Raw genomic sequence first — 25,644 nt, 5'->3', positions numbered from 1 at the left:
GCTAATGATAATGATGAGTGCTTTATTTATTATACGTATTAATAATTTTATTCTTGCTCCATTGGTACCGAAGATTTCCATTGCTTAAGTCACTTTATGACAATTTTGTCATAACGTTTAAATAATCTTCAAGTAATAGTTAATATGGTCCATTACAAGCATTCAATCAAACATGTCAAACACAGGATATATCATTTCATATAGACATGTTTAGCCACCTTTTAACTATTGCGAAAGATATTTAGCGCTATTGTTAAAGTGTTCACCACGCTTTTATTATTGCGTATGGCAACAATTCTATATGGATTGACTATTTCACGATGTGACTGCTCCGCGCTCCGGTCACTTCACGGAATAAACGTATATTTTTACATGTGGACTTTTCATATATAAGTTCTGCTAATAGTTACAATATATGTATATCATCCATTTTAAGACAGGTTATTATTTAGCGTCTATGTCAGTGTTCTAGTGCTAGGCAAGGGCCGCTTCTGTAAAATTTCCCAGTGCCTCAGTCTCTTACTATTTCTAAGAGCCTGTACAGTTGATCAAGGAAAAGTTGTATTCTATGAAACCAATATCAAGCTCAGTCCATTTTACAATGAAGCGTATTCTATTTTAAAGTTCTAAAATAAAAAAGCAAGAGTGACATCAAGGCTAACTGAAAAAGCTTTTACGCTGCGACCCAGTCAAAGGGAAGGGCGTGGTCTTATGACATTCTTTAAACTTTTAACTACAATGGTTTCAACAATAGTTCACAGTTCAGCCGCTCACTGCGTCGATGCTTCGATCCGGATTCATTTGGCCTTGGACGATATATTTTATTGTACTCGTATTCATAGTATTGGTTTCGTATCGTAGTCTTCATACGCTAGTTAGATTGAAACACAGACGTGTGTTTGTAGATATGAGATTCGATTGTGATTCAAAAAGTTCCACTTTTTTTTTTGCTTATGGATTAGAAGTTTCATCCAGTGAAATTGTCCCCTTGCTAAAAAAAGGCTTCAAAAACCAAAAACCATAGGGTCTTCTTCTATTCCAATTTAATCATATCAAAAAGATCTTAACTCACTAGGTACACCCATTTACAACTACAATTAAGGAAGTAAGTACCTATATTTACATACTTCTTGAAATTTTCATCCGCAATGTGGCGTGTTTACATTAAAACCTAGTAATGGCATTCTCTAGGTTTTATAGCACATAATGTAACATAACGCTACATTTAACTTAGGACCGTATCTATCAAAAACATACCTTCAAACTTGAACATAGGTGCTCTCCATAATTCAATCCGACACTTTTTCGACTATGAATAAGTCAGGAAACAATGACAAGTAAAAAATAGCGTGATATGATTGCGTAAAAACTCTAATCTGCTTTACAAGATATATTTAAATGATGTCTGAGCTAGCTGTAGGTCAGATTGTATCGACGTAAATAGAGCGCCGTTATTGTGACAACATTATTTTGAATGCTAGTTTCAATTATTGTAATGCAAATTTTGATATGGAAACCTTGAAACTGACTTTTAATATTATATTTTAAATGGATTTTATTGGAAGTTTTGTTTTGCACTGTTCTCTTGGCGTCAATAAAAGACTGTGACCAATCTTGCATTTTTTTGTACCGAAATTAATCGACAGATCATATTGTAGCACCATGACATAATTAGAAAACCATACTTCAACTAGTACTTCGTCTTAGTTTTACATATTACAGGTCTTGGGCCCCCTCCCATTTACACAGCTCATCCATGTTTTGTGAACATCGGCACAAGAATGGTGTGCCGATGTTCCCAAGTTTTAACTTGTAATCTTGTGCCTACTAATCGATGGTTATTTGTTGTAGGTTATACTAGTCCGCGGCCACTACGTGTCGTACCTGCCGCTGTGCAGTCGCAACGAGCCGGTGTTCCTGTGCGTGTGCACGCCGCTCGCGATGCCGGAGACGCGCGAGTGCGTCGTGCACGGCGCCACCAACGTCTTCACCACCGTGCACGCCATGGACATGAAGATACTGCACATCGACGCCAAGTAAGTCATACTACCCCGCTCTGTACACTACACACCTAGTGTCTTACTGCCGCTGTGCAGTCGCAACGAGCCGGTGTTCCTGTGCGTGTGCACGCCGCTCGCGATGCCGGAGACGCGCGAGTGCGTCGTGCACGGCGCCACCAACGTCTTCACCACCGTGCACGCCATGGACATGAAGATACTCACATCGACGCCAAGTAAGTCAAACTACCCCGCTCTGTACACTACACACCTAATGCCACTATACGACAACGCAGCTGGTTTACAACAAAATGAAATCTTATTGGATATGAGGCGGGTTGTATTCAATGAGCAAATCTTAAATAAGCGCCATGGTTTGAGCGATATTTTGGAATGAATGAGCTCGTGGGTAAGACGCAAAATACACGTTGTTTTTCGTTTAATATGTAGTAGCTCCTCAAGCATTATACGGTGACAACGACCGTACTTTTCCGCACAGTTGCAAAATGCACATCAGTTGCTACCATTTGAGATAAGAAATACGTGACAAACCATTCCTACTTGCTACAAAAGTATAAAACAGCTTCAAACTCACATATTTTTGCCCCAGATAAACAGCTTAACTACAAAACCACCCACACTCATTCTTATCCTTTTCATCCGCAAACAAAACATCGAGATCAAACTAGATCAACAGTCCACAAATAATCTCACTGGTTCAAGGCTCAGTGTAAACAATAAACAATAGGTGGCGTACATAAGTGTCAGCGTGGACTACTGTCCATCAAAGAGAGACAGATGCATGACAACATCTCTATTGAAAATCTTCATATTCATGCGTGTCGTCACCCGCTTACCGACTCAATGGCACGAAATAATAAGACGACTGGAATAATATGCAATGGTAAAGAGCCTCCGTTGAGTGTACAAATAATCTGACATTTTTTATGCAGCTGTCTGTTTCATCTGGTTGTAATGCATTTTATGCGTTCAAGAATATGTGCAGGCGTTTTCAAAACAAACTTCTATGCGTAAAATCTAGTATTGAAGTGGATAGTGAACGGAGCAATGCGTTGATAAAAAGTATCACGAATTTAGTATCAAATAGTGTATTGAGCAATGGGTTACTAAAAAGTATCACTATATTTTTGCTGGTCAAAGTACAAGGTACATGTTAACTATTGCATAGTGAACTTTGACCAACCAAAATATATTATTATAAAGGATTACCAATGCATTTACAATGTCAAAGTTTCATACACAAGTAGGTATTTGTAAATACCAAAGTAATAGTTTTAATAAACTGCGTAAAGTGATATTCGAATTAATTTAAGGGAGACATTGTAGTTATTTCAACACTTAATACATTGACTTAACCCTATTCTATACAAATGAACTCACTTAATTCTCACATTTATTGCAACATCAATAACAGATATTAAGAACATGAAACACTTATTTCATTATTCAGCCCATTACGGGTAATAGTCACGACTATAACTTTCTCTTCAAGGAATACATTTTGCTGTAAACTTGTACTGTACATTCCGAAGTAAGTCGCACAATTAATAATCACATAATTACTGTCAAGTATATTCAGAAGCCTGATTCTCTACAACTATCGACTATCGACAAACGGCAACGTATAGAGAAATTTTGCATGAATATCTATCTAATCTGCAACTCGATTCTCTACCACTATCGACTAGCGATAACTGGCTGGCTATCGAGAAATTTTGTATGAATATCTGATCAGCGCCTCTATTGGGCCAAAATGATATATTTGTGTAGAGGAGACAACTGACAATATACCCAAAATTATATTTTAAATATTAAACTATCGATACTCGATGGCACCGACGACACAGAATCGCACTACAGTACCTCTATCGGCCGTAGGAAAGATTTTTGTTCTCTAATGTCAATTTTTAGGCCATAGTACCAATTTTTGATCAATAGTACCAAGTTCTACTCGATAGTACAAACTATCGAGTATCGAGACTTCGAAATTTTAAATGTACTGCAAAAGCAGTACATCGCTTGCTAGAGGCATTTGTCAGATTTTCTTTTTTTTTTCGATTGTCGAAAGTCGATAGTGGTATAGAATCGCGCTGCATTGCCGTTTCTATTGAACTATATTTCCGTGGTAACTGTCAGTGTTGAAAGGTAAACACAAACGTGTCACCTGTTCAGAATCGGAGGGATTTTGCATACAATGACAATATTACAAGCTCCCGTGAAACTGTATAGCGCACAGACCTTTTGATATTTTACGCAATTCATTTAGACTTTGATATTACGCAGCGAGGTTGGGAATTTTAAGAGCTGTTAGTACCGCTGTTGTGTAAGCGGTAAAAGCCCTTAATGTATTGAAAAGTTTGATAAATTTGTACTGCTTTTAGCTAAAATTATAAACCAATTTGAATCATAATTAAACTATATATAAACACCAATTTGAATGATCTTTTTTGTATAAAAGCAAAAGTCCCGTAAGTTATCCGTGTGTAGTAAGTATGGGTCCTCGGAGTATAATTAATATGCCATAGAAATGTTAAACTAAGTTTAATGGATTCCACACATAATGATTTTTGTTGTGAATGTTTGATGCAAATACGACATGAAGACTTATAAGTCCTCAAAAACATGTCTGTACCTTTATATAGCATAGCCATAAAATCAAACAGTCTCATATTATTATAGTTCCAGCTATAAACTAACTACTAGCAACCTTTACAACGTATTCATTAAACCATAAATGCATGTAAAACTTTGTCCTTTAAGGTTAATTCAAATAAGCGCTATTTAACTTTAGCTATTAACCATAAAACTGCACTTTAGTAATGATTTATGATGTTCGCAATAATCACATGTAGAGACTTTGATTGAGTAGTAATCATATTTGTATGTTATTATTTTATACTAGGCAATGCGCGTGATTCCACTCGCATATACTTGACTATAAAAATTGGTAACATATAAAGACAGCTAAGACACAATAAAGTTAAACATTTCATACCCTATTCAAACTCCTTGTAAGCAGATTTTTTTTAAAACTATTAATTTAAACTATCTTAGTACCAATTTTGGTTAAAATCGGTTCAGCAGTTTAGCCGTAACAGATTGACAAAGCAACATAACCTCTTTTAAATGAACAAGGATTAAAATTGTAAACAAACATCGTACATTGAATGCGTGATGATATGTTATTAATTAGAAAACAAGCGTATAAGTTGTACGCGGGCCTCATAAACTGAACTATGATTTAATATGCTATGTTAAACGAATCACGCGCAGCCATATGTCACTAAGTTTATGTGTATGTTACTTGTAATATATGAAATCAGTGAGTTGATTAAAAGACGTGTCATTATTTAGAAATACTGAAGAATAAATTTGATTGGCGCTGTTTAAAGAAAATTAAAACTATAGATATCTCTGTGGATTACAAATATTTTTCCAATTAGGTGTTTATATTATCTTATGTCCATTTTTATCCGAGAAACAATAGGTTTAGTTTAAGAATTTACACAAACTTAGAAGTCAAAAGGACTGCAATAAAACTGTTTAGTTTCTACTTTATCAAGGATACTGTTACCATTCACGCGGTTAGGTCCAACTTTCTACTAAGGATTTCAAAAATAAAACCTGCCCACACTTATCTAAAAAACCTAGCATTTGCATAGGAGTAAGTGATACAAAATCAATATTGTTTACTTCCTTCACCTTGCAATAACGTCACACTATTATTCTACTAATTTTGTACAAAATACTTTATTCACAATCTTCCTACAACACACACTCACACATAATGGTGCATTTGCATCTGGTAGCCGTAAACATTATTGTGCTGTCTTTAGACACATTATGTGAGTTTCAATGAGTCGTAGATGTAAATATGTCGGCGAACTAAAATTAAGCCCTTACACACAACCTTTTTAACGTACGTACAACGCGCGTTGAACGCAATTAAGACGGCTAACAAACGCAAGTCTACTGTAAGCCTTTGCACTTGATGCTTACGTACAACGCGCGTTGGATGCAATTAAGACGCCTAACAAGCGCAAACCTACTGTAACTTTTGCACTTGATGCTCAGGCTTATTTCGTTGTTTAACCGCGAATGCGCAGTGGGGTGTTTTTTTTGTTCTGATACTGCAAGTTTGAAGTTTTTTTTTTTAACTCACTTGTAAGGGTACTTTCCTTAAGTTACATATATAAAATGTAGATCGCTCGCTAGTAGAAAATAGCGCTAGAATTCGATGCGAACTCTCCTTAGCACGTATTATTACGATTGAATTAAAGTTTGTATCTATACAATCCCGTGTATAAAGTGCGTTTCTGCACAAAACTGGCTAACATAAGCTGATTACTCGCATGGGATAAAATTTCGCGCGTTGATGATGCGTTAAAAAACGTTGTGTGTAAGGGCTCTTATGAGTGACTGACGTTTATTGAACGTTGCGCAACTTGATGCACGTTTTATAATCAAAATTATGTCATATTTAATGGCAGAGGATAAATGAATATGCCTGAGTTTGATTTAAATGCAATGTTCGTTAAATGTTGTTGAATTTCAATTTAATGTGCGTACAGTCATTACAGATGTATGGATTTGTCTCGTTGATGAATACATGATTTAGTATACAAATATTTTGAATATAAAATCAGGAGCCTCTTGGTATTTTATCTATGCTGATAGGCTACAAGTTAATTAAGTACAACAAACCATTTTCATATCGAGGGAAGTGGTGTTAGGATCTATTAGGAAATATATTATATTGATAAACATTTTATGACTTTTTGACTTTTGTCTCTAAATGCAACACCGAGACACTTTCATACACTGAGTGGTAATGCACAACGATTAGAGGATTTTTTTTAATTAGAGTAGATTTTATTTCAAACTTGCTTTTTGCACTCATGATCTTTAAAATTAGTCATTTACAAAATATAGAAATCCTATAAAAAACAACGAAAACATAAAAATTGACAACGTAATTTGGCAGCATTTATAATATTAACCATTCAATTCTTAAATGCTAAAATACTAAAAGCTTCTTACTTCTAAACAGCTAATCTTGACCTTAGACAAACATAAAACTGTTGATTAGCTCATATTACAAACTAGTAATATTTTCTTAGATATCGTCACTCCATTATTCACATTCAGCCACGCAAAAAGCGACTTTATTAACCACAAAATAAGAGTGCCTTATACCCACTTCAACAATTTATATTAACTTTTTGTCTTTCAAGAGTTTTCTCTAAAAGCAGGTCATTGATACTTTTGAGAGGTATTATCAACTCGTTATATTTATCTTAATAAATAATATGAAATTGCGTCTGTCATTTTAAAAACGGCTATAGATATTTGATAGTAGATATGTTATGATATAGCTTTAATTAGATGTTAAATAGATTCAGTATTTGCATTAAAAGATATGACAGTGTTGTGGGAACGTAATTCTCGATAACAAGTAATGTTACGATTTGTTTTGTTTGTATCTGTTTGTATTGAAAGTGAATGTATTAGGGAATTTAAATTATTGTTCGAATGTTAAGCAAACGTGAAATTCGATGTATAGGCTTTTCTGTTACTTTCACAGTAATGTCATATCTTTGACTTGAATCGCTAGAGAAATATTTTTGCTAGCAAAACATTTTCAAATATTAATGACTTGTTTAGTCTTGTTTAAAGAGCCTGTATGTAAATAAATTCAACAATCTAATGTTATACGGATGGAAATAAGTTTTGTACAACAGAGGCTACTTACTATATTTTAGCCACATTAATGTAAAATAAACGGAAATCATCACGACAAAACCGTAGAATATAGAACTTAAAAATTAAAAGGTATCATAATTTTGTCTAAGCAAGATGGATTGAGAGGTGGCCTTTATTCTAAAGCACTATGCATACAATTCAACCAATAATTCATGAATACTCTCTAGAACATATTACTCAACTATTAGAAAGGCTAAACAATTGGACATACCCAATAACGATTAAAAGTAAAACCAATATGAACTTGACACAGCACAATCGGTGCGGGTCATCGCATCAATCAATCACGCAGACCTTGAACGCCACAATAGTAGGTTCGATTCCGTTCCATGTTTGCATAATAACTAGCCTGATTTCATATTAATTATTCCTTTTGTTGGTTCGTTATGTTTTCAATGAGATTATTATTTGTTGTATTAAAATTCACTTTTGCTTTCGATATAATAGACCACTATTTATCATTTGTAAGATACCTATATTAAAACTTATTATATTTTTTTTGTTCAATCTAACTTCCTCGTGATTCTCAAAATTTTATTTAACCATTTGCAATATACAGTTTATTCGTGCGTGCTCCTCTAATAACAAACTGCATTGATCCTTTCGTAAACATGAATTGAATAAGTTACATATTAAAAACATCTTTGTAAATGATTTTGACTACTGAAAATCCATACTAATATTATAAATGCGAAAGTAACTCTGTCTGTCTGTCTGTCTGTCTGCCTGTCTGCTACTCAATCACGCCTAAACTACTGAACCGATTTGCATGAAATTTGGTATGGAGATATTTTGATACCCGAGAAAGGACATAGGCTACTTTTTACCCCGGGAAAATTCAGGTGGCGAATTAAGTCGCGAATAATCAATATTATAATGACATTAAAATAACAAAATTCCGTTGTCATGGCAACTGTTTTAATGGCGGATATGCCTTAGCGCGACTTCGTTATATTAGGAGATATTTAAATAATTTTGATATATTTTTCGTGAAAAAAGGCATATTTTATATCATCACGCTACGACCAATAGGAGCAGAGTAACAGTAAAAAGTGTTATAAAAACGTGGAAAATTCTGACCCATTCTCTCTTATGTGACGCAAGCGAAGTTGCGCGGGTCAGCTAGTAATCAATATTTATTGAAACTGATTGCCTGGTTAGGTAGGTAGCTAATAAATAATGTAGAATAAAATCTTATATCTCTTTAAAAGCTTCATATTTAAGCTTGACTATGTTCTTAAGTATCAAGATACGATAGTATTATAATGTCTAGGAATTCTTGTATTTCCTTTAAAATGTGTCAAGAAACTAATATAACATTGTTTTGTGTGTCCAGTAGCGAGTGGCACCTGGGCTGGGAGCGGAGCTCACTGCACGGCGTCAGCTGGTACCATCTACTGCATCCTGACTGCTGCAAGGAGGCTCAGAGCAAACATCGGTTAAGTAAGTATTTCTATATTTATTTTGGAATGATGATTATAAGGCGTTATGGTTTACTTACGTATTAACTTTATGTTGATAAGTGCCAGTATAATTAGAAGTCGAAGTGGTCGCCAAAATCGGTCAAGCTCATATGGTGATGATCCAAAAAGACTTTTAAAAACTTTATTTAAATTTGCGGTATAGACGCTAACAAAATCTTGAAAGCATACGTTTGGAATTTTAAGCCTATAGCTACAAGTAGATTGTTTATGAAACAACATGGCTACCAAGATAAAATAAAAAAACAACACATTAAAATACATAAATTTAATCCATATTTTTCTTTTTAATGCCGTGTATGAACATTTGTATCACAGTCAGCAGAGTAAAGCAAAACTCTTACTTTATGTTAAACGATAACACAGTAAGCTTTTAAGATAACCCGTCGCAATAAACTGTTGCACGGTGAACCAGTCAATCTCGCAACTGAAGCGCACGTTTAATAGATTTCTAACCGACTGCGCATCTATTGTTTGTGATTAATGATGTTAGAACTCTTCCTATGTCCTAGACTTACCCAGACTACTAAAACCGTGGGAAATTTTGTTTCTAAATATGTAGGAATTTTCCTTTTTGTTCATCCAAACTTATGAAGAACTTAAACAAAGATGAAATAATCAACATTGCTTTCCGAAAAGAGGGCTTTATTTCACAAAAAGTTGTTAGTGATTCTATAGTACGAAGAGATACTCTTACAAGGGACTAACTACTTGTCTATTTTATAAGGAAATTCTATTCACTGTTCAATGTCATTCACATAAAGTATATGCAATGTTTTATTAAGTCAGTAAAAACATGACAAACAAAAAGACCGAGCAAAAGTTTAGCATATCAAATATTTGTATACAGAATTTCTAGCACGTAAGGGAATCATGACAAAAAACCATAACATTATTCACACGCCATAAAGCTGTATCACGCCAAAACTAGGACAGGTACACCTTGCAAAAGGTATGTTGCGAAAGATTATAATCGACTATCTGTAACATCGAGTGATCTCTCGATAACCTACGACAATACAACGTTTAACGCTAACTTATCTACGTCAAACACACGTTAGAGAAAGTTTGGCGACGAAACGTGACGTTCTTGTGTGAACGCCGTCCCCTACGTGAGCGGTTTAATCGACTAAATCTAGCACTCGACTAATTCGACTACATTTTGAGGTCTATGTGTCAATAGACTACTCACGGTGGTCGAGCCCTGAATAACGTGGAGTGCAGTATAAAGGACATGTTGCAATTTAATGACCTTAAGTCTAAGCAAGGTAACTTTTGAGCATTCGCGTACCTGCCTACTACAGTCTACACGTTTAACATTATTCAAAGTTTTGGAAAAAATCAAACAAAAAAGTACGGAAAAAATACAAAAACTGTGTCTTATTTCAAATTAGATACAAGCTGTCGATATGTATACTTGCATAGATGATTCTAAAGCAATATTTTTTACATGATGTAATTTGAGAAGCAGTTAGCGCTTGACGTAAACTTAACTAGGTTTTAATTAAGAACACTTTCGGCTGGTTCGCGCTTAAATGGTCATAAATCAAACGTCAAATGCATGACGGATATGCATATAAAAGTGATAAATAACGAACAAATCAGTAAACACTCTCGGCTTGATTGATTAAGCTTGAAAAACACACAGCGACTGAAAGCTTTGATTGAATGCGGACCTCATAACTTAAGTGTTGAACGTTTAATCTAAATACCCGCCTATTTCTAGTTAGTTGTGAATTAATTACAACAGTTTACGTTCATATCATTATGTCATTCGTTAAGGCGAGCGTAGGCAGAATTCTGAATACAAGTCGCAAATCAAACCCACTTTAGTAAACACACATAGCGAGGGAATAAGCGCACATTTTGCCGACCTACAATCCGAGCAGTCGTCAATCTCTTCTCTCTAAAACCAACAGTCTAGATTGCACGAATGATCGCCTGGCATTAACCCTCATTACTCTTCCGCAAACCTACAATCATAGTTCGAAATACAAAATTATTCACCTGTCACTTTGACATAAGATGTATATTCGAACGACAGAATCGACTAACGAAGTTTGTCGAATCGGAAACGTACTTGGCAATGCATCGTAGTCGAGTCATCATTCGAATGATTCGATAATCGGTAATGACAAGGACGGGTTTGTGCCTGTGTGCGGTGACCTTTGGAGATTATATTGGGTCTGATTTACCGGCGGACTTTGATTGTGCCGTATTATTATTTTTTGTTGCTGATGTCTGATACTGCAAATAGATACATTGTTAGTGTTCATTTTAAATGGCCTGCGAATGGCGATGACATTATGGTTTCAGTTTCGAAGTAAAAAACGTGAATATAGATTCTTTGCACAGATATCTGGCATGGGCATATATTTCTGTCTTTAATCACTCGTTAAACATTACGATTCAATTTATACTTTTCAATTAAATCTCAGCGTTATAGCAGGAGGATAAAGGACCATAAAATCAATTCACCTCGGTGTTAATAGTGTTGGGACTCCTCATAAGCATTAATATTACTTTCATACGGTATAGTTTACAACACAAGCCTCTCAACGGACAGTAACCTATCGTTTAATAGCGTCGAGGTACTTGACAAATGTTACAGCAAAATCAACATAATAAAATAGTGTTATTCAATTACACTACGCTTATAAGCATAAATAGTATTCTATACAAAATATGAAATAATAATCCGGACTTACCCGTCTTCCGGACTTACCCATCACCCGGATTTACTCATCCGTCCGGACATGCCCATTATCAGCTTTATTACCGACTTCAAGGAAAGAAGTGTTCAATTCTAAACTGATCTATTTCTTTATACCCAACTTAAAACAATATGATATTTTCTTGCGAACTAAGCTCTTTTTATAAGTGACATGACTGTCACTCATTTTATTGCACCTATATTAATAGCACTTTGATAGTTTAACAGTAATTACCATTCTTTGTCCGAACATTATGAATTTATTACATATTTCAATCAGATACAACCGTCTGCCAGTTAATTGTCGTAGCGGCCGGCCGCTGTCGGTTCAAATGCTTAATTTACATAATAAGGATTTTAATTTATTGTTAGTTAAATACAGCGATGATGTCAAAGTGATTGGAAATTTGCTCAAGTAATTGTTTGTGATATTTGTTTATGAACAGTTATTAAATAGAGTTCTCGGCACACGCCTTATGTTTCTCGTTTTGTTATCAAAATACAGATCTGTTATAGGTCAAGATATTACGAATTTAGAAGTTCTGGGTTATTAATTTTTGCACTAACTATCCAGAGAATTTTGTGACAATTTTATCTCCTGTTCAAAATTGACTTATATTGCGTTGCTTTATACAGCTCTGTCCTAATCTCATCTAGTTCCGGGAGAATTCATCCTTCGTAGTTTTTAATGGTTTATCTCTTTGTAATCTTTTTATACAAAATTAAAGTAAATTTACGTAAACTGCATTAATAATTATACTTCTGCGTTACATATATTATACAATGCAGGAGTTTTCTTAGAACGTCCACTACCAAGAACCAACAACGCAACACACTTTAACACAACTGACAACTACAAGATCCTATTCATTCCCAGTACTTACATAACATAGTAATAATTGTCGCTTAGCATTAACATGCATATTAATGGATCAATGTAACAGCGCTGTAAAGTATCCTCCGATACAACCGGACCTTAGTTAGTAAATCAAGTGAGTTCGTAAGGACAGTTTCCCTCGAGGCAAATTGTTCGCGGGACATTTTGTGCTGTTTGCTAACTAGTGAAATGTTAGGTATAATAGTAGCCTAGAGGATAGACAGAATAAGGAAAGCCTAGGATAAAACGGCTTTAAAGTTCCTAAAAGTTATAAAGTATTCTTGATTCCCAAACAGGTTTTCACATTCCTTATGTTCGCAACAATCTTTGAGTTTGAATTTAATCAAAGAAAGATTTTATAATTTATTACTTTCTAATAGCTATCAGAATTTTCAGGTAATATTGTATCAACAAATGAATTAGGTTTAGAGTGTCTTAGCTTTTAAAAGCCCAACAGTTGGTGAATTTACCTAGAAAAATCATTTACGTCTGTACAATAGTGGGTTTATGTACTTTAAACTGTATTTTCTATATATAAATATGTTTACTAATTTGACTAAGTAATTTATGTAAAAACAATAAATCGTTTAATATTCCTGGTATAATATTATCTTAATTTAAATTGCATTGCATTAATGAAGGCAAAATAAACGCCATCCGTGTGACAACCTAGCAGTCTGTTCCCATAGTAATTAATTATACAAAATATCTCATAACACAGCCCGCGACTTCGTCCACGTGAAAAAATTACCAGGAGAAAACAGTATCCGCGTAAATCCAGGTTATCAACTATCGAAATTTCATAAAAAAAATGGTCGGCAGTACAAACAAGAGGCAACACAATAATAATTTTTCGGAGTTACGTGTATATTCGAAATTATTGTCACTTATTCCAACGGTGAAGGAAAACATCGTGATGCTGCCTTGCACGTATGAGAGTTGTTGAAGGTATATACCTAGTCTTCAACAAACAGTTGGCTAGTTTGGTGGACTCAAGGCCTAGGTCCTCTCTCATTACGGGCGTAATAAACAGGAACAGTAACGGGTTTGTTGAGGTGTGATTGAGTAGCAAACATCCATCCAAACAGCCGAAGTCTCGCATTTATTATATTAGAAGTAATATTCTGTTGTTTGTATTATATCTAAACCTTAACTCAAGGCATTATTTTGATCTACCAAGCCTTATTTTAAATGCCAACCGATAATCAACTTATAATTAAACTAGCGACCCGGCGTCACCCTGCTTGCGCTGGTATTTTTGCACATAAATATTATAATTTCATATGTAATAATCCTTTCAAATAATGGAAGATTTCCTTGAAATATTGAAGGTCTTCGAATATTTCCCCTACGTATAAAACGCAAACTCACTACATAGTTAGATCGGTCTGGTCTCGTTTTAGCTATTAACAACTAAGTATTCAGTAAATGTAAATCCATCAATGAAACAAATAAACCTCAAACCTAGATAATATGTTAAACTATGAACACAAAAAAAATAATTATTCGACGGTACCGTTTACTCAGAATATTACCTCAAAGCAAAGATATTGTAAATCAATTAAACGTGTTGCACATTTAGTACACTACCTCTATAAAATGCCTCCATAATTAACGTAAACAGTTAAAAACGCTTCGAAAGCAAATCATACCGTAACCATTAACATAACTATTTAAAACGAACGTATACAAATCACTAAAACACTGTTTATATCTCTTAAAACTATAAAGAGCGAACGACTATTAAAAAGCAATAAGTAATCATTCGAACTGTTACAATCGTTTAGTTCATAATTATGAATATCTTTATAAGGGAAAGCTGTACAAACATAATAAAAACAACTATAAATAAATAAAACTAACAAGCGATGCTCGTATTAGCATCGTTAGTATCGATAAACACAACAAACTGATTGCGTAAACATCGGTAATATGAATCGATACTCGGAACTTATCTTCGAAATGATCGACAAACAAACTCCGGCCATTTATGACGATTCGACGGACGAAGAATCGATTCCATATACGGAGATGCGACTCGCGCGCCTCTTGATCGCCCTGTCCATACCCGGCGCATGTAAATTACTATTATAACATCATTGTCAAAGCCAAACACCTTGTATATTCTAGCAACAAACTCAAGCAAATTCAGACCTTATTTAATGGGAATATGGCTAGTTATGAAGTGGGAAAGGTGTGTCCTTTACGACTTTTAAGGTATAGTATGTTTAGTGCGTTAGCCGTACCTCGATAATCTTCACATTAACGACGTTCTAATTTCGGCTCCATTCAATTATAACAATTCACACCGGGATCTGTGATTGCCAGTTTGTTATATCATTTATAACAATTGATTTTTTGTTTCTATTCTATTATAATAACTTCAAGATGTTATTTAGGAGGTGTGTGTATAAAAACGTTGCAACAAAAAGCTTAATAGGTATCAATTTATCGATGTGATGAATCAATGTAAAAAATACTCTGCGGAACACACAAGATGATCAAAATATAAAAACGTATGTCCTGTTTAACGGTAAATGTATTAAATGCCATTATAGGTGTAAAAACAAAACGTATATTACTTCCTATACTACATGTAATTGGTTGTGAACTCTGATATGTTTCCTGTATTTCTGACAGACGTGTAAATGGTTAGATTAATTGACTGTTTATCGGATTATTGCAGTTTTTATGTGCATGTTTACACCTTAGAAATGTTCAAGTATTCGTGATTTATTTTCAAACATTTAATGCTATTTATAACTTAGTAATAACTTGAGATTAACGCGGCCCTGCGTTTTGCCATAAGATGCTTGACGTTTCGGCACAAGTTCCATTGGTCATAGTCACAGTTTAAAATTTCTCGTATAATCACTACGCAACCTAATACTCCGGCTCAATTTGATGTACCTTTTACAAGCAGGAATGTCTAAAGGGCTCCAATATCCTCGCTCGCATTCATGCCAGACAGCATGTTTAAAACAGCCACCATCCCAAGTATAAAAGTTCCTGATACTATTTATTTCTTTAACAGTAACTCAATCAGAACAAGAGCGGTCGTGCATCGCATTGTTGCGGCTTCAGCGTCGTTCTGGCCAGTTTCTCTGGGTTCATGCCGTGCTGCAGCTCAAGGATAACCTGGAGAACTCGCAGCGACCTGTCATCGTGTGTACCAATCAAGTGCTGAGGTAAGAATAAGAACAGCTCACAATAATAAAGTACGAGTAAGTTAAATACGACTTGCTAAAGCATAACAAAATGTTTTAACGGGTCGGCTTAAGGCACATTTTTATTGATACTATTGCGATATTTAAGGATTGCAAAATATTTTATGATAGGCAGCAAAAACTTTTCAATTTTCTTTGTTAAGTAATAGGTGTAAATAAAACTGATGTACGTAAAGGAAATAAGATTTAATTAAATTGCAAAGAACTAATAATAAATAAATAATAGAATTTCATGTAGCGCCCACTTTAGTAGACAAGGACAATGATGAGCTATTTATTAAATAATCTATTTTTTGGTTCATCAATGACTTTATAAATGTTCTAACCCTTTTAAGTAAAGACTTGTAAAAACATGGATTGCATATAAATAAATAATCCACTCCAATATTGTCTTAAGCAGCTCTGCAGGTTAATGTGGAACGCCTAACAGACAAAATTACTTTTTCTTTTAAAATACGTATTTAATTAGGTAATAAATATAGGAACTTCAAGTCCCCTATTAAATTAAGTAACGAATATACAACGCGAACGTTTGAAAGTAAGCTTAAAATATAAGTTCAGATAGTTAAGAAAATACCCACATCCGCAAATCATCCGCGATTTACCCAAGCACAGAATAATTATCATCAAACGCTTCCCTCAGCTGATTACACAAGCTTATCTCACTCTCGCCTCCAATTACATCAAGTACTAAATCTGCCGGCCAACAAACATGCCATAATGGGCCGTCCACATAGAATCTCTTATTACCCATTAATACATCGAAACGAGCTGCAATCGTGCGCCGATCAAGGGTGAAATCACTTCATCATGGTGGCCGGCGCCTGCGCAATTATTGTGTGAACAAACGTCAAATGATGCAGTTTTATGTTTTAGTATGTCAGGTTACATGATTGCCATATTTTTTAGCATGTTTGAATGTCCTATTTGCATTATTAACAATGAATTCTGATCATTCTAAAGTGCATTCAAGGACGACATCCTTAGACAACGGAACCATCAAGAAATGTTAAGTGAAAAACGAATAAGCTCCTGTAGCGTATTACGCGATGTTTTTTTTAAATGCTTTTTTACGTAACCACTCGATAATTGCGCTATATATTCTGACTATCGTGTATGCACAATTCCAAGTATCATAGTGATCAAACAGTATAATAAAGATTTTACTATCAATTTACAACTCATAAAATGCTAATAATTTTAGAATCTAAACACGAGAATATACAGGATATTCAAAACCTGAAATTGAGTACCTTTTTCAATTGTTGCGCATGTGCAGTGCATAAATAATTCACCTTAAATCACATCAAATGCTCTACTCACAGTTACACCTATTCGCCAAATCGTAACAAATGGAACCGATATCATTTAAATAAATATTATAGATAGTATTTACTATCGTCGATCGTAAAAGTCGATACAAATCTTCAACACTACATTTGACTTAGCCATTTAAATCTTACGTCATTGGTAGGAATAATAAAATTTTATATGTATTGAAATTGTTATATATTGCGAAATACTTGGCCTATTCGATCAATGTTACTGTTAGTAATAATAACAAATTGTAATTACTATAGAATGTGAAGCTTCCGACAATACTTTTAATTAATCAAATAAATCGTTAGAAAGACCTTGTTGTAGTGGTATAAGATTTTAAGATGGTATCGCGTATTGCATTTTCAATGTCATTGTCGATCATACGCGTTGATTTGAATATTGTTTTGATAGCTAAGCACTTTAAAGTTTTTAATTTAAGTAATTTGTTACTAAGCCTACCCGTCAACAGTAATAAACTTCTGATATTTCAAGCGAGTCTCTCTTAACTCTTTACCATTAGTGTCTTTTCCGTAATACCCATTATCATCGTCAAATTAACTATCGTTTAATCAAGAAATAGTTTTGACATTTAAAAAAAATCTTTATAGATTTGTCAAACAAATTAATTATATAAATTCCAGTAGATTCTGATGTTATGATTTACTCTGCAGTTTTTCAAATCAGCAAAGCTGATTAACAATTTGTTTTTTATATTTTTATAGCTCTCTGTTCTTTACACATACCTACGTAAATACATTATATCAAGCCTTTGTCCCACAGGAAAAAGCCGAGACCAAAGAGCGCCACTTGATACAACCTTACAATCTTCCCTTGCCTCATTCACACCCATTTTATAGCTCTAAATAAACAATACAAATTTTAAAGCTTATCATTATTCAGTTAAATTTCTCCTTCAAAACCTGGCTCTATAAGCCGACATCATGTAAACCACCATTAAACTGTGTGATATTTATCGTCAAGTTGCCGGTGTTCCTGCAACAACCAATTATGATTACGGCTGTGCGGTCCGACCAGTAATTATGAATTAAACTATAATTGGAGATAATTTTACAAGGTATTCTAGCCTCGCTACATTTTTCACGAGCCATTATAGATGAGCCATAACTCTATTTAAAAGACGCTCGAAATATAGAAGGGAAGTTTGTGAGGATCGAACCAAGTGGCGTTCTTTGATCTCTACCTGCCCTTGTGAGAAAAAGACGTGATATTATGAATGTATGTGTGGTGAATTATACGTGACCTGAATATTATAAAACTTATTTTCTGCTTCAATGTCTCTGTACTTTATAATTCTTCTTGTCACATCACATATAGGGAGAATTGAAAATCCACCTCACTAAATGTCACTGGAGTCCTTTTTCGAAGACTACATATTTCGGTATTACAATATATACCTAAATATTAAAAAAAATTTAGACTGTATACCATAAATAGCGCAAAAACATATTACTACGGGCTAAGCATACATATGATAGTAATAGCTGTAGTATTTATTTATTATAATAATTTATTGATAGTGAAAAAGATAGTGAGAAAAAAGCAATGTTATTTATCACTTGAGATTAGAAACCTATTACCCTGTTCAATGAATAGGTAGTAAAGAATTATTATCCAGCTGATTGCCTGCGGCGTCCACCTGTGCTCAGCATCTAGCTGGAATCTGCCGACTTAAGATAAAATTCTAGTATTTGTAAGAGCTATGTATTTACATATCCATAAGTACTATCTACTAAAAAACTAAAAATAATACGTGTTTATACTGTTTATGCATTTTTACTCAATAGTTACATAGTTTGATAGTGCACTGGTCTTGGTCATATGCTCCAAGCTCCATAATTGATTTTAAAAATAGAGGTCGTGTAACTACGTTAAGTATGAGCTTCCCTTCTTTGATACTTCCAAAAGTTCATCATGCTAATTTATCTAGTATTGAAAAGGTAATAGACAATCAAATACAGTTGGTTAGTTCCTTACTCAAAGATCACAATATTCCAAACCGATACAAAAGCGAGCATAAACTCATAAATATCAAAATTCCTTTATTTAAAAGCGGGCCTTATTACAATAACTCCATGTATCTCTTGTTCACTTGGCAACTAATTGAGCCCAAAGCCGGACTATTAACCAAGCCGATAATTCCGCGGGCCCACGGTACGCTGGACTTTGAAAAATTACGGCCATAACTTAACGCGGTCACTTACAGACTTCCCTATTGAGATATCAATAGTAGATGACGTTGGACGACGTACGCCTCTCGCGTAAACACGTCCCTTACTACGGGTTGCTTGTAACTCGAGCCTATTGTGGTGCAAGGCAATAGGATGAAAAGTACATTCGATATTTTGACTTGCCAAGATTTTTCATGCGATTTCCGTTTGCTGTTGGAACAGCAAGTAGGTACTAACGAAACGTTTATACATGATACTTTTCCCTAAATAAACTCGAAACTTATAATTCTCTTTGGTTTAATTTTGTGCGCACGCACATATATTGATTGCTCAAGTAGGCTCCAATAAACAATATTGGTCTTTTAGTTAATTAATAATAGTGCTTTTTAAAGGCATTAAAAGTGTTTCAAAAAGCTATAAGATCATCAACAGAATTTAATAGTTCATTTTACTGCAGTTTCCTTAAAACCATCACGTAGGCACATAAATATTTATGATAGAAAACGATACATTTAAAATTGAAGAAACTCATGATTTATGAATAAAATAGAAAATCCATTTTATAGTCTCCTCATGAGTCAAGCGTAACTTTTGTATGTCTTGTTAATTGACGTTAATAGGCACAATCATGGTCAGTGCAATTTTAGAAGGCCAATTATGTTCCAATTTGTTTACACGACTTGATTGGAATACCCTACATTTGAATTACACTTTCTGTTGCTATACATATTACGTAAATACCCTATTAATCATCATGATCGCTCTGTTTGACTTCGGCAACCATTTCTACGAAAAAGAATAACCATAGCGAGTAGTAATTAATAGAATGATATAATCCATGTTAGTTTACAAATGGTTACTTATATCAGAAATTACTAAATACATAATATATTAATTTGCGTTCATATTTATTAAATGTTGATCCACAAAAGCTTTACAATCTACGACTAAGCTATTCTCTCTCATTATTTCACATTACGAAGCGCACCACATTTTTCAAATCGAGTGTTAAAACTCGATCGTAAAACATTAGAGGTATCGTAGTGTAACTTCTCAGAGAATAAATATTGTAAGGGGGTGATTTATAGAGCCGGGGCGAGGCTTGCAAGCCGATCGGCCGGCCGATGTTACTATCGGGATGGCTTGAAATATGCCTGCAAAGGGCTATTGTTGTGATGTGAGAAACGGTGTATAACAAGCGCCGCTTTTGATCGATGGGCCGGCGGATACAACCGTCTATATTTTATAGCACGAAAATACACGAAAACTGTTGCTAATTTTGTAAATTTGCAAGAGATGTATTGCTGTGAGTTTGGTGCGGTTGGCGAAAGTTTTTGTCGACTGTAATAAATAGTATTTTTAGGTACTAAGACCCTGAACAATATATCATAAACAACACCACGCAGTTTGGAACACCTATAAGTCTAGTATCAGACTGCAAATAGAACTATTTTATGTCTTTCCACTTGTTTTTTTTTAATTCATTGCTGTCTGAACTGCTGGGCGCGTTCCCGGAACAAGTAGTGTAAAGCTTTATATTACATTCCCAAAGTGATTTAAAAACTCGATGATTTTATACGATTAAAAATCCTATTTTTAATTTCGTATATCAATTGTAAAAGACAACGAAAACGAAACCAAAATGTCTGTATTCACTTTCTATTTTCAAGCGTTTATATTCAACAGTATTCAAGTGACCGGATTAGGCATCTAGATAGTAATCGGCGTGAACAAAGTCATTAAGCTCGGCCTACGGTGACACGCAGCTATTCATATTAATCCGCGGTAGGAGCTATAAGGACCTTTGTACACTTGAAACTGAATATTTACAAACATATTCTTTTATGAGGGTACTTTACTTTTTATAAGACATTGCACTCGCTTTGTAGGTATGGCGTACCTTTATACCTGCTACACAATTTGTGCTTCATTTGGATTAATTTTGGTCGGTGTACGACGCAATTCTGTTTATTGATGGTAGTAGGTATTCAAAACGAAGTGAAGCTTTAAGTTTACAAAGTGCTTCGTGCTAATATAAGCTGTCAGTTAATATAGGACCGATAATAGCATACTATAGGTCCTAGGTTACATATTTGCTCGTGCAATCTAAATCGACTCATCTTGGTCCAAATCGGTTACATGACACTACCTGTATTTTGACAATAATTGCGACCGCGAGTCACGCGTCGAACGTTTAGTTACCTCAACATAAAGTTGTTCGTCTACAGAGGGCCTTAGATAGTAAATCTAAATTAATTTCAAAGGCGAGTGGGTGACAGTCCGGCTGACCTAAACAATCAGTGGGCACAAAGGGCGGTGGCGCGGCCCTTAAGCACTTAGCTCTTGTTAGCTACGGTGCATGTTATAAGATTTACAGATAAATGATTTAGATAAGTTTTAGGAGCTTTAAGGCCCCAACATACAACAGGGACGTTTAATTTGAAATGGCATTGTATTCAAATTTGCTTGAGTTTCTACAAAATAAATACAGTTTCCTTTAAAGCGTCAAAAGTACCCAAGTAGTACCAGCTTCTTGAATCCGGTCAAAAACCTCTATAGGCCAGGCAATCGTAAGTACCAGCCTATTACAAAATCTACAATTTATTTGAAAGCTGCTTAGGATTAGCGGTTTAGATTCAAGCTGTGACACAATGACGCAGATCATTCGTAATCCTCATTAGGTTTCTAAACCAACGATTATGCGGTCGCTTTATTTTATAAATTGAACCAAATTTTATACGGTGGTGGCTATAAATCCGCTGTGCTCACAAGCTCAGTTGCATTGTTCGCGGGATTGCGTCATTTGTCACGTTTCTGCGCTGATGCGCTTGCGCAACCTACTCATGTTACTTCGTGCTCTCCACTCACAAATACTGTTCCTTTAATAATGAGCCCAGCTTACGTGAATAACAGATTTAATGCCGTCCCGAGCTTTACTCTGTAACCATTTTATATCTAACCAAAACATTTCACGGGTATTCATAGTGACTAGAGATTTCTTAACATTTCCACTGACAAAAAACTAAGTAACTATTACAGCTTTAATTGGTTCATTACTTTTAGAAATAAAAACATGTTGTGTATCAAATAATGGACGAGTGACGCTTTTTTTGTGGGGGACAAATTCGTGGAATTGTCTAACAGTACCGTAAGAAAGATCACATTGTTAAAAGAATATGAACAAGCAATTTAACGCTTGTTTATAAACACCTATGTTCTGTACTTGTGATACAGTGAACGACAACAAATTGTCAACATGTCGGCCGCCTACGTCATGTCGTCGAGATTTATGCGTTCGGGCTGCGCGGACGCACAAATTGGCGGGAAACTGAGAACACGGACGGATACGTTGATTTCCAACATTCCATTAACTCGGTTATGCATAACAAGCACCGCATTATGTAGACAATATAAAAAATACTAACAAGAACGCAATGGAGCCTTGAAAATTATCTTAAAGGATCTCAGTATTAACTAGGATCTGCAAACGACATTTTATTGTTGCTTGAATTTGTGGTAGGTTTTGTAATTAGCCGAATACGTGTCCAAACTTACGATGGTGGAACATTTTTAATTTCAACAACAACAGTTTACTTGTTCTGCTTTCAATTATTCTTAAATTCTAGAGTAAGTAAAAATACGTAGGTAGGTACCTACAATATCTTAAGTGAATACTTACTTACCATTTTAAATAATAATCATAATAAAAATGTCTAACTATCCTCTTCATTTACAACTAAGTATAAAAGGCAGCTCAGGAAGTAATCACAAATATAATTAGAAATCGTATCCCTCAATCATAAACCTCGTCAATTTTGTTCCGCTACATTTTAAAACATAACTAACATCTATTTTAGAAACATAAAATTAATGGCCGCTAATGCGCATAATTTACCTACTGTTTCTACGATATCTAGACGTGCAGTCGTAAAGCTTTTAGCATAAATAAAATGTTAGTACTGGCGCGCAATAAATCACCATTAGTTCACTGAGGTCAAGTTCAAATTAATGCAAAACGTGTGTAAACAGCGTATGATAGTGTTTTATCCATTCGCCCTTTTGATTCTTACCCTTCACAGTGGATATCTGTTGTACGTAATGCGAATGCAAAAGCGATTTGTCGCCGTCCAACACATATCTAAACTTTGATGTACTGTCGCACTCAGAAGGCATTAAACGGACATCAAAAAATGGTCGCTGTAGCAGAATCTGTGACATAAGTGTTTAAATAAGTAGGCACAATAGGCACAAGCATAAAATCACTCCTTGATCTCTGTGGGGTAAGTAGAGACTAATAAGCAATTTAATAGGATTCCAGCAAACTCATTGTAATATCCACCCTCATTTTCTATTCATTTAGCAACTCGATCGCGATCATATTTTAATCACATTATCAAAACATTTATAGGCTTTAGTATTTTACATCTTACATTATAAGTTTGTATAGGTGATAACCTACATAATGGTTAATGTTCACTCAAATCGCAGTGCAAGAACCGATAGTGCTAACAAGAAGGACACTGTTCATTGTCTGTATTTTTTCAAAGATTTTCCTGTTGCCTGTACCTAGTAGGTCCAGAGCTGAGTCCAACTATGTGACATTTCCCTGCATCCACTATCTAAAGGTTGCAAACACAAACGCTAACTGAACTCGCGCGAAAGGTTACATTAGCTACAAATTCAATACTGTGTATTCACCTTGCCTTACCCGCAGTCATTACAAGCCGTTTGTTTAAATGTTCCTCATTTTGTCTACCATCGAAGATGTGTGACGTTGATAACGTATGTATGTATCATTCGTTAACGAACATTACGTTGTTAACTAACTTTATTGGCAATACGTTTGTCTTGACAAAATGGCTATGCCTGATTGCTGAGAGCGATATCAAATTTATTACATGCAAACTATGAAGCAAACAATGTAATTATTCTAAGAAATAAACGTGAAAGTCTAAGACGGAGCTTAAATACCTTTAAAGAATGTTAGCCGCAGTCAATACCCAGATAATTCTTTAATGAAACCCATAAAATGTCCAGCTTGAAAATACTGGACTTATCATTACATCTTAAACTGCACTCTCCAGTTGAACTATTTGTGAAGAACCTATAAGTTGTTAAACACATTACCAGTTTAATATACTGTTGCTATTACCTATTAGTGTAATGGAACATAACCTAAACTACTTTGGTACATAATTAATATGGCGTAAGAAAATAGTACTAAATATAAACATTAAACTTTACTGGTCCTCTTTACTGTACTAGTAATGGCTAAAGCTTGTAACAATGTCGTAGTGACTATAGCAAATTCTTTCCAGTTATATGCAATCGCCATTTTAAAGCTATTTTAATTGTTTGCGTCGCTCATAACTTATTGTCTATTTCTATTTCGAGTTCAAGGTTTGTAGTCATTTGAATAACCCATATCGACTTTATTTATAGAGACCGATAAATTACCTACGCTTTTGTATCTAGATCCTAGACATAAGCCTGAGGTCACATAAACACTAACCATACCTACTTAATTAGGTATGCTTGTGCGTATTATATGAGTAATGCTGCAGATAAATAATTGTTATGTTTTGTCAACAGTGAACAGGAGGCAGCAGTAATGAAAGCCAACCCTTGGCTTTATCATTACTACGCAGTGCAATCAAAGCTGCATTATGGACTGGCCTACGAAGCAGCGACTAGGATGTATGGACCTCCACCTCCAGACATTCAAGTCTACCCTCCAACTATGCAGTACACTCCAACACCGCCAGTGTGCATCAATGGCAACCAGCCAGTCATGATGCCCAACCCTGGCATTCAACCTCACATTCCACACGTCCCACCTCATTTAGCACCTATGCATTATGCCTATGAAAGACCAGACACCGGACCGGTGGATTACTCAGTCTCACTGCAAGAAAACAGGTAAATTATTCTACTTTCCGATTTGACGGTCAACAATTGTTACTTATGTAAATGGATTAACCGTTCATGGCCACTCGATTAACTTCAAATTGTCAGTTCTAACATCGCAATGTTTAGGCATCAAGTGGTATCAAATA

The 25,644-nt window shown here is 34.9% G+C and overlaps 1 protein-coding gene across 1 annotated transcript in view; it reads left to right on the top strand.

Moving 5' to 3' along the window:
• dysf (neuronal PAS domain protein dysfusion) overlaps positions 1-25,644 on the top strand; it is a 127,834-nt gene that overhangs the window by 100,109 nt on the left and 2,081 nt on the right. The window contains exons 7-10 of the mRNA XM_076128519.1: positions 1,852-2,036; positions 9,118-9,224; positions 15,887-16,040; positions 25,181-25,507. Coding sequence (XP_075984634.1) covers positions 1,852-2,036; positions 9,118-9,224; positions 15,887-16,040; positions 25,181-25,507 — 773 coding nt within the window. The remainder of the gene's footprint in view (positions 1-1,851; positions 2,037-9,117; positions 9,225-15,886; positions 16,041-25,180; positions 25,508-25,644) is intronic.

The sequence above is a fragment of the Anticarsia gemmatalis genome, chromosome 21, assembly GCF_050436995.1.
Source record: "Anticarsia gemmatalis isolate Benzon Research Colony breed Stoneville strain chromosome 21, ilAntGemm2 primary, whole genome shotgun sequence".
Taxonomy (NCBI): Eukaryota; Metazoa; Arthropoda; class Insecta; order Lepidoptera; family Erebidae; genus Anticarsia; species Anticarsia gemmatalis.
This window is presented reverse-complemented; position numbering and strand designations above follow the sequence as displayed.